General features: G+C 30.1%; 1 protein-coding gene across 1 annotated transcript in view; it reads right to left on the reverse strand.

Moving 5' to 3' along the window:
* Positions 1-6307: 6307 nt before the first annotated feature.
* LOC143230934 (targeting protein for Xklp2-like) overlaps positions 6308-12016 on the reverse strand; it is a 63221-nt gene continuing 57512 nt past the window's right edge. The window contains exons 13-14 of the mRNA XM_076465261.1: positions 8578-8689; positions 6308-7815 (exon numbers count right to left, since the gene is read on the reverse strand). Of these exons, the coding sequence (XP_076321376.1) occupies positions 7514-7815; positions 8578-8689 (414 nt within the window). The 3' untranslated portion in view covers positions 6308-7513. The remainder of the gene's footprint in view (positions 7816-8577; positions 8690-12016) is intronic.

Genomic DNA, 12016 nt, shown 5'->3' on the forward strand with positions numbered 1-12016 from the left:
CAAAACCTTAATATTGCTTAATAAGTTATTACAAAGACTTGTGTATATCTCTTTATGAAAATAATTAACCTCAAAATCCGAAGTATTATGTTAAACTGTAGTATAAATAAATGAAATTATTTTCAAACTCATCGGAGAACCTAATGACAAGATGCGTTTGTTAGATATGTATAAAATGAAGTCGACTGATCCGTATTGTAAAATAGCAAAAAATTTGAGTTGGTCATCTCTTGCTCAGTGAATTGAATTTATCCTTGAAACAGAACCAAAAATAATTATTTAGAAAAGTCAGGACGATGTACGAAGCTGACAAGCCAGATGAACCCAAGCAAGGCAAATAAATCTTTCTAGTGGAAAAATAGTGTTGTACTTCTAACATGACAATGAGGGTACACCACATCCAAAAGTGATAGGGAGAATGTTCTCAAAAGAAACAACCATGTCTTTAACAGAATGGGAAGTATCTAGCTTCACAATAATCACTGCAAGATTCTATAGAGAAGAGTGGAAAGTTGTAGTCATCTAAGTGATGTGCAGAAAAGGAAACCAAGAATGGTTTCCATGACAATTTGCACTGCATCCTCCAAAAATATAGGAAAGACATTATCTTGGTGATGGTAACTTCAACACAAAAATTTGGCAAGACAATATTAGCCATGAACAAGTGAAAGGAAAACAAAAAATAAGAATGGAGAGCAATTTAGTGACTTTTCACCAGACTACAGCATGGAGAACCATATCTGCATCAATTAGACTCAAAGGTTACTGCTAGATTTAAAGAGTGAAAAAGAGGAGCAGATGCAACTTTGGACCATCAAATTCTAACATGAAAGAACATTTCAAATATAGAAAAACAAGAGAAGATAGATCAAAACTTTGACCATAGATGGCAAGGGATAAAGAAAGCATGGTCAGAAGCATGTATGGGTGCTATTGAAAGAAAAATAAAACAATGTAAGGAATAAATCAGAGTAGGCACACTTAGAAGAATATAAACAAGGAAACAGAAAAAGCAAAGCCCAAATAACAATAAAAAGTACATCAAAAACAAAAACAATACACACAAGCAAAGAGAAGTAAAATAGAGCATCAAGAATGATAGTTTATAGATAATCTTGCCAAACAGGAGGAACTAGTAACAGTCTAACAAATTAAGAAAGAGCTATATGATACCACCAGGAGGTTTATAGGAAAGTAGATGGCAACAGGCAGTATAAAAATGGAAATGTTCTCACAAAGCAAGAAGAGTAACTGAAAAGATTTCAAGGAACTCTTAATCAAATCACCTTTGAAAAAACGTAAGAGAAATTTTCCAATCAGAACACCCTATATGGGTTAATACTAACAAGTCAAACAAAAGCTAAAGAATGGCAAAGCATCAGAACCTGATAGTATACTACTGTAAACCTGAAAACATCTACTTAAATGTTATATCAGCTACTTAAATAGATATGGGAAGAGATTCTGGATGACTGGAAAGAGGACTTTCTTTAAACTACCCAAGAAAGGTATTCTAAAAGACTGTAGAAACCACAGAAACATCATGCTACTGTGAACACCAAGGAAAGTTCTAATGACAATAATCCTAGAAAAGTTGAATGCTAAGCTAGTCAAACAGCTGAGAAATCTACAGAATAGTTTCCAAAAAAGACAAATTCTTTACATACCACATTGCATAATTGGGGAGCAGTCACTGGAATAAAACCTTTCACATTTATTTATTTTCAAAAGGCATTTGACAGTCTGTACTTGTGAAACCTCATAGAACATTTTGGCATATCAGTAAGTTCACTACCATTGTCCAGAATATGCATCATTACTTATCAAGCAAACTGGTTTACAATAGCCACCTCATTAACCACTTCACAGCAGACACAGGAGGTAGTAAAGTTACTTATTGTCTCTCTTACTCTTCTTCTCAGTTGTGAAATGGTTATTGCAACAAACCCTCAAAAGGTCAAAACCTGAAGGAACACATTGATCACAAGTTGACAATCTGGACCCTGCTTACAGCATCATTATATTATCATATACACACATCAACAAATACTGTGCATCTTGGCTATTAGGACATCAGCCAGAACAGGGATCACTGCTAGCAAGGATAAAACTAAGTTACACATGTCAATAACACCACTCTCCAGTTTTTCATTACTCAAAATGTTAGTTCACATTTGAAAAACATTTTATAAAATTTTCTCTTAAATCTCGTATCTTTCCACATTACTCAAAGGAAAAAAATCGTTAAATCTGAAGGTATAATAAATTTTGCAAAAATCAAATGAAGTCAGCACTACCTTAATTCATTTTATTCATATATTTATTACAATACAAATTAGTTCAGACCTCAAGCAATCACTAATTAAAATAAAATATCATACATTAAAAAAATTTAACCAATTATTACATATAACATGCTCAATCGTGTCCTTATACACTATGATCGAATGTAGCACATGGCTTCCCCATAAACAGTCATTCATAACACCCTATCATTTCAGCAACAGAGATGCACAGTCACAAGTAAACTCCTTGCACCTATTCTCAAATCCTTAACGTTTAATGAATTTACTGTCGTTAACTCATTTGCATTTAATGAATCAACACAGCTACATCCTTCCAATGAATGTTTCATGGCAAGCTCTAATGTAGCTTCTTTGTTCAGAAACATTCCATTGGGTGAGACCCAACATTTGTTTGGATACTCTTCCAAGAGTAGCATGTTCCATAATAAAAACCTTTGACTTATTTTAATTTACATCTTATTTTTCTTCATTAAATAGTATTATAAAATGCACACCATAAGAAAAATGACTGAAAGCTTAATAAGGATATTTATGAAGAAAACATTTCAAAGTTCCACAAATTATTCATAGTATATAAATGCCCAATTTCGTTAATCATTCCCTATTTCAGACAATATACTTTCTAAATAACTAAATTTTCTTCTTTTATTTGAATATCATTCATTGCATCATAATACCTAGTAATGTGTAAAACATTCTAGATCTCTGACTGCAAATGTAGCCACAGTACCAACTTTTTAAAGTGTACTAATTGTATTGTAATAAAACAGTAAAGAAGTATAATTATAATAACCAAAACCAGAGTGAGTGGAATTTTTATACAAGTTCTAGATGCAACTGTGATAACCAACCGTGCAACAAACATTTGTATATCATTGACTTGTGTTAATATTATTTTAAAACAAGTGGACTGTGTGCTGTTTATTTGTTGGTGAAAAAATACCTCCAATGAAAAAAAAACAAAAACTAACAGCCAATCATCTTTTAGGTTAAAACATATCTTACACACTGAATCATTTGCTTATCTTTATAGGCTAAGGAGCTGTGATTACTTCCCCATTCCTGTCTAAAAACAAACTTACACTCCTTAAAATCTGAGGCTTTGTATGTGTTCTAATACTAATAGTCATATCTCACTATTTACTCTGACAAGAACTAGGAGTGATGACTAGTTAGTTGCCTTTGCTCTAGTTTATCATTTCCAAATTAGGAGTGGCCAGCATAGATAGCCATCATGTAATTTTGTGTGAAGTACAAGAAACAAACAAGATTGTCTGTAAATAAACGTGATAACTACAATAATCTATATTGGAAACATGAACAAAACTTTTTCTGTAGAAATTAAATTGTATCATTTAAGTCAAATAAAATTATTTTAAATCTACCCAGTCTGGCAATGTGAAATTGAACATCGATAATTCACTCAGTCTCAATCAAACTTTGTAATGATAATTTTAACTGTGAATTATTAAAAAAGAAACTATCCACAAACAAACACAAAAATCTGATTTTAAGTATACATAGGCTAATCAATACAAGTTTTCATTATAATTAATGGCTAACCATAATTAAATTTTTCTTTCAGATTTGAGTCATGTCATACACATCAAGTCAATGTGCTTATATATTCACACACATTTAGCATTCACAATAAATATGGTTTATTTTTAAAAATTTTCATTAAAGGTATTTCTAATACTGAAAAAAATAATTCTTATACCATTAATAATCTATAATATTAGTATCTAACTCATCTAGTTTAGCTCTAGTTTTAATTTGATTCAGCATTTCTTTTATACCTAAACTCTTTTTGGGTTATCCTCTTATGGAATGAAAAAAAAGTAATAGTTCCCCATATTTTACAATAACTGAAAGACTGCACTTAAAATAATAAATTATATCATAACTTTTTAAAGATTGTATAATCTATAATTTTGTGCCAAAATTTCAATATATATATATATATAACATTTTCACAAACTTAGGCAGCACAAAAGCACATTTCAAATATAACTTGGAAATATATATCAAGTAAAACATTTTGAAGAAAATTCTTCATATTTAAAAATACAAATGAATTATGTAGAATATATAACCTTACTAACATTATTCAACATCTAACATAACATTGATAATTAAAGTTAGACAAAAGAATAGAAAAACAGAGTGAATTAAAAAAATGGCAACATTGTAATACATCTGCAAAACCAAAATTTGAAATTATTCATTGCTTTTTAACAATTTACTGAAAGTTTCAAAACAAAAAATTTGGAACAAAAATATTGAATCATTTAAAAGTATTATTATTCATATAAGTAGAATAGCTGTATATAATTAGTTTATAATCCTTGATATAAACCATGTAATCTCAGTTGAGACTTTTCAACAAGATAAAAGTAATTAAAGTTTTCTTAAGAATATGTGAAAACACAGTTTGTAATGTTAGAAAATAACCCCACCAAAATAAAACTTTTGAATGATTTATAAAATGTTAGATAATACAATTCCATAACAAAAGAATATTCACTGATATATCCTAAAATACAAAAATTGTTCAGTTGGACCTATTGTCTCTAACATAAGATGTATATGATTATAAATTACATTTTTGGTTAAATCATTGGGATGTTATACTTCTAACGAAATAAACAATTTACAGTTAATAGAAATGTCTATTTCCACATTATGGTATAGATGTGTTTTTATGCCAATATTCCTTTAAAAAGAGACATTATAACCAACAGGTAACTTACTATGTAAAAACAAAGATGCTAAACAAGATTTCTAGAGATTATTAACCTTTTCCATTAAAGACTTGTTTGTTATTCAGTACTAGTATACATGATTAAAGTTATGCAAATGCAAATGGATCAGGCTTAGCACCATTTATAGGTCATTGTGAAAATTTATGGTTAGAAACGCAATGCTTCCAGAGATACATTGGTAAAACATCTGTCATTAGAATTCTTAACACAACAGTTTTTACAATTAATAATCAACAAAACCTAATAATTGCTGTGAAACATCAACTTATTTTCCTTGATACAATGACATACAATAAGAACTGTAGTTTGAAAGCAAAAAAGTATCATAAGAATACACGTACAGGTTTGTATTTTCATTTTAAAGTAAGTCTAATCAAAATAATTCATCATACCTATAAAATGATATTAATGATTCAATGTAAAATGGTTTTCTCAATTATATTGTAGAAAACATCATACATAATAGTCTACATGAAGTTAATAAGCATTATTTCTTTACCCTCATGTATAATGTTAAAATAACACACATTGTTAAAATAAGTACATAATTAAAAACATTTTAATTAAAGTCAATATATGACCACTATAATATTGACCTTGCACGTTTTGACTTCTAAAGATTACATATTAATGAACGATGTATAGCCAGCTTTTTACTGGTCGTACATGGACCTTAATTAAAATGTGTTTATTTTGTGTACTTATTTTAACATTGTGGGATATTTATTATTTCAATACGGTTAATAGTACTAAACACCTATAATTTGATATTCCAAAACAAAGATGTACAATATAACCCCATATTGAGAACATGACTTCAATATAAACGATTAAATTGATTAAACTATTACATAGAACTTGTATGCACTCAAATATTCTAGACATACATGATTCGGTAACCAGATGATCAGAAACATGGATAAAGGGTCATGCAGATTTATGACAATAAATCTAGGTTGGTGAGTACAACATTGTCATATGTTACAGTACGTTTAAAATTAGTGTTAAAGGATCTGATGAAAAAAGTTTAGTATAAAAGTAATGTTTTTGATAGAAAGATAAAAACCAAAGCTGAATAACATGGGTTCTGTAACAAGATTAGTACTAATGACATGAGAATTATGTACAAGTGTTAGTGAACAAGGGGTGTTTTTCATTGTGGGAAGATATCTTTCATAATTGTTTCATGTTGTTAAAATGTGTACTTTTCTATTTAGTTTTCAAAGAACTGGAAAGTCACATAGAACAATTTATTAATGAAAATCTGAAAATACAAATATTACAGTATCTTCACAATTTACCTCAGTTTCTGCTACTGTCTTAATATTTTCATACATGCACAAAAATTATAATTTTCCCTAAGTTGAATAATTTGATAATTAACACTTTTCATTTACAGGTCTTATTAGTAATTATCAATAATATGTATTGAGTGAAACTATGGACAGAATTACAAGATAATGTCCTGAATATGTTTAATTTATTACTAACATCTAGTATGAACTACTAGAAGATGTAATCCAATAAATTCAATATTTAATTCCTAGCAAATACCAATGTAAAACAAAGAACAAAAATAATACGAGTCAAACAAGAATGGATATTAGAAAGAAAAAAATCACTTTCAAATGATAAGTACAAGAGACTTGAGACAAACTGAAATTCAGAGTTTCTCAACAGATGCAAACAATTACTGACAAAATAACGGAGAGCTTCTTCTAATTTAAAACACAAAAGCCATAATATTCATAGAGTAATATCTCAAATAAGTCGCATCTTCTTCCTTTTACATGAATCTTTTCATCATGTGACTGTTCACTTCAGTGTCTACACACATGGTCTAAAGAAAGCATTATTATGGAAAAGTTTTTATTAGAACTGTATCAATCATATACATAAAATATAGAACATTTATATTTATTTATTTAAACATGAAGCTATAAATATACCACCAACTAATTTCGTTGTGGGGGGGGGGGGGCATGTGAAACGTTCTGATATTAGAAAACATTCAATTTCCTCCCACATAAAATTTCCTTTAAAAATACAACACCTAACTACAAAAATATTTGTCATTTGGTACTTAAGTTATTTTTAGGTCTGCCAATCTAATGTGGACTTTTGTTTTATCAATAGGTGTTTCCTTTGAAAATCACCTGACAATTTTCATTCAAAAAAATTTGTACATAATGGGAGAAATAAACAGATATGCTGATGTAAATCATTAAACAGTTTTAAAAATACTACATAAAGACATGTATGTAAATTTCCTCCATTAAATCAGCAAACACACCAAAGCTGTTAATAGTACCACACATAAACAACACCTTCTGATTCTTAGATGTCATTCAAAAATCTTTGACACCATTAGAATTTCTGTGAATAGTACCCATGAGAGAAAATGTTTTGGTCTGATTAATTTAGAAAATATTTAATTTCTCTTCAGTGTAGAATGCTGGTGTTATTACGTGCCCTTAACTTTGTGGCAAAAGCAGGCGACTTAGGAGTAGTTAGACTTTTCTCACTAGGCCTGATAATAATTGGATTGAACTGTCTCACAGGCCGTGCTTTGTGAACTGCTTCAGCACGTATACGAGCCACAGCCTTCTTCTCTTCCTTTTCTTCCTGCTCTCTTTTTTCCTGAAGTTTCACAACCAATTCTGTTTCCCGTTGATGCTTCTGCACTTCAAATTTTTCTCTTTCTTCAGCTCTTTGCTCAGTGTGTAAGTTTATTTCTTCACACTCTATGGTGTAGAACAAAAATGCATTTTCGTATTATATATTTTTGTGGAATGATTTTTCACCTTTCTAAAATCATACTTTCATAATTTACAAATACTTTACAAGAAATATCTAACAAAAACTTCTTAAAACAATATTACTAAGTTAATTAACTAAACAATATTCTTGTTATGATACATAAAAACAGAAAAAGAATGAAATAGAAGATTTTACATAGTTGATTGTAACTTTAAACATAACTATCTATCAATATCCATTTAACAACTTTAAATAGTTATGAATTTTAATAGTACACCAAAGTGCTTCAAACTTCAAACAATTTAGACATCTTCAATCAACATGTACCCATGTTGTAAAGAATTTATAAAAGATTATATAAACTCATTTACTAGTTTTCTCTTTTTCTAATAATTTTCAGTAACCATTAGCACTTTCAACTTTCTGGCATTTCAGTTACAACTGAAGTACATACTTTCTAGTCTCCTCTCTCATTTAACCAGTTTTGTGCAGTTTAACACTTTTGTTGCTATAAGCAATACAAATTTCTACCAATATAAAGAAAGATTATTCCTTTCAAGCTCCTAAAATATTACCAGTTTCAGATGTTACTAATCAAATATTAAGCTGTGAGGTTTTTGTACCAAAAAATAAATCTCACACATTTATCTATAATAATAATAAAAAAAAAAAAAAGAAGGCAGCAAAAATTAAATAACCTCATCTATCAACACTATCAGTTTTAGTGTATTACATTTTAAACTCACCAAACGGTGCTTTCTCTGCCTTCACTGGCACAAATGGTTCCTTGTGTAGTACTCCTGCAGGTCTTGCTTTAAATATTACTGCTTCTCTTTGTCTCTTCAATTCTTCTTCCATCTACAATGATGTTGGAAAAACTAATTTCTGTATGACTACAGTTGACAAATTACTTTCAAAACCAGTATTAGTTACCATACTCCATTTGTTTTATTTTTCATTCATTTCTGGTTAATAAGCAGAAACAACAGTCTGTGTGTGTGGTTATCTTGTTAAATGTTAAGTCATTTTTCATCATTCATGTAGTATTTCATTCACTTAAAATTGTCCAACTCAAATATTTATTATTAATAGGATAAGTTATCTATTAATACATACACTAGAACTTTAGAGAACAAAATCACTGTGGACAATTCTAAACTTCCACTGTGTGTGTGTGTGTGTGTGTGTGTGTGTGTCAAGCCTCACTTCAACCAACACACTCCTACTTGCACTGATCATCAAAACATTCCCCTTATCCTTATATTCAATCCAATCAACACACAAATATATATTTTTAACAACTTTCACACAGCATAGGACAATACCATTGGTCATATGGTCCCTAACAAACTTCTACTTTGTTTTAAATGAGACACCAACATAAAAGATTTACTTGTTCACAGTCAGCTTCTGAACAATATACAACTATCATCTGCTACTCACTTTGGTATGCACAATTGTCAGAGGAGCAGATGTAACACTTGCATTTACACTAATCATAGAACACCTGTTAGAGGTCATAAATCAATGTATTCTGTATTCAAAACATCACCAAAGTAGTAAATTATTGCCCTATGTTTTAAGGATGACTCTTTTCTTTAAATGTCTTACTTTATCACCTTTGCATTTTTCTACTTATTTATCAACTAATACATATATACAAGTTAATTTAATATTTTATTTCAAACAAAGTTTGAACCAAAACACATCCTAATAATCAATAATTAGCATATTGCTGTAACAACAAATTCAGAAACCAAAAAGTGAGGATTTTCTTTTTGTAGTAAATATTATATTTCCTGTTAAAAGTAAAATTTTGTTATACACAAATCATAATTAGATAAGGACTTCATACAAATTATTACAGTAATTTTAATTTATTTGAAGTGAATGATTCTGTTCAAGTCGTACAGTAGAAATATTAGCATCATAATTGGCAAAACATAATGTTATAAGCTCAATATTCTTTTTTCACCTGGATTTCAAACAAAAGTAATTTGCATTATCTGTCCAATTACTTCTCAGAGCAGAAATACTTAACTAAGTTGCATTTAAACTGCTAATAACTTAAACGGTATCTCCTTTCGGCCTTTAGTAAATTCATGCAATTTAATTATATACATCTATCATTTTCAAAATTGTTAAATTTTTATGAAAATTAGAAATAAATAGAATACTTCCTTTGATCTAAGAATTTATTTTTTTTTAATTATTAATTTGAAAGTTAATGTACATATGTTGTCAATTTTTAACTTAATTTATATTCATTCACATATTTTTCTATTGATATTTTGTTTTGCTAGTTGTGCATTCCTTGTATAATTTGTGCAGGGCTACAAAAGGATCATCTGCATCAGTCTACCCTAATTTTGAAGTGAAAGATTTGAGTAAGGTTCAGATAGTCAACACAACCCACTGTCAAACAATGAGATAAAACCAGTCTTATATTGCATCCAAAGTAACTCTTACTATTTTATATATATAGTAATAAGGTGTGAATCATGGAACCTTCACTCCAGTCTGAAATGCTAACAGCTTGGTCACACACAGAATTAAACTAACAGGTCACTACTTATGACTACATTTAATAAAAAAACAGTGCAAAATCTCACAAAGATTCATTTATAACCCACTACAACTTAATCTTTTAAAATGGTCATTGCTAACTATACTTGTGGTCAAAATCAGTTTATGTTTGATCAGTATAGCTTCTTCTTAATTAACAATTAAATTTATCAAAACAATTTGATGTTAGAAAAACATGCATGTTCAGAAAGTCTTGATATAAATGAATAAAAACTCTAACTCTAAAGGTTTTTCATTCATTTCAAACAAGGATTTGATTCTTTGGAGCATTTAATCACACCTACTGTAAATGCTAAAAATGTCTTGTCATATATGAAGGTTTCTGTAGCTTTTAATCTTGTATACTTTATGAGCAAAAACATTAAAAAAACACCATAAGTAACCATACAAAATTTCTACATCTGAGGTTTGTTCTTCTAAACTTCCTATTAGATTCCTTTGTCTTCCTTTGTAAGAGCTCAAACTACTGAGTTTCTCCTTACATCACTTCATTTATTCTACAATGACTAAGAAGTTTATAATCTATTCTATCCAACATTCCAATTTAAATGATGCCTTCAGCTATTCTCAAAGCTGAGCTTATTAATAATTGATCAAACCACATGCTGTAACATTACAATTATGACAAAGTGTTCATACCCCTGCTTCCCAAGTAGTTTTTTGCTCATAACTTAAAAAGTATGACGATTAGGCTAATAAACATGTGGTATATTATAAATATTATACAAACACACATCTACATAAATTTTTATGTAAACTGAATGACAAATAAACTGTTTATAAACAAATAACCAAACATAGGAGGGGCAGAAAGTGTTCGTGCTTCTGCTTTAATGGTCAGTTGTGTAGCCTTTCAGGTGAATTACTTGGCGCAATCTCTCCTCATAGCCCTCCATGATCGTTTGACAGTACTCAACTGGTATTTTCTTCCATTCCTCTTTACAGAAGGCCTCCAACTCTTGCAAGTTTTTCAGATGATGCTGATGAACCTTGGTTTTCAACTCATGCCAAACGTTTTCAATTGAGTTGAGATCAGGTGACTGCAATGGCCACTCCAAAACGCTTATATGGTTCCTCTGCAATTGCACATATTTCAATGTGTGCTTAGGGTTATTGTCATGCTGGAAGATCCAACGACTCCCAAGCTACAAGTTCTGAGCATCATTCTTAATATAAGTTCCTAATATATCAAGGTACTCTTCTTTTTTCATGATTCGGTTGACGCGGTGAAGACTGCCTACACCAGAAGAGGTGAAGAAACCCCATAGCATGATCAAGCCACCTCCGTGTGTAACTGTAGGACAGTATTCTTTGGAAGATTTCGTTTCCCCTTCTTACGGAAAATATTGCGAACATCATTGTGGCCAAAAAGCTCGATTTTAGTCTCGTCTGACCAAAGAATACTCTTCCAATTGGTAAAGGGTTTATATACATGCTTTCTTGCATACCTCAATCGTGTTTCTAAATGAACAGGCTTTAAATATGGAGTTCTACGAGGATGGCATACTTTGAACCCAGAAGAGCGTAACATGTTCGTAACTGTAGAGGTGCTTACTTCAACCCCAGTTTCCCTTAACAGTTTCTGTATGTCATTACGTG

This window comes from Tachypleus tridentatus, chromosome 10 (genome assembly GCF_004210375.1).
Source record: "Tachypleus tridentatus isolate NWPU-2018 chromosome 10, ASM421037v1, whole genome shotgun sequence".
NCBI classification, from domain to species: Eukaryota; Metazoa; Arthropoda; class Merostomata; order Xiphosura; family Limulidae; genus Tachypleus; species Tachypleus tridentatus.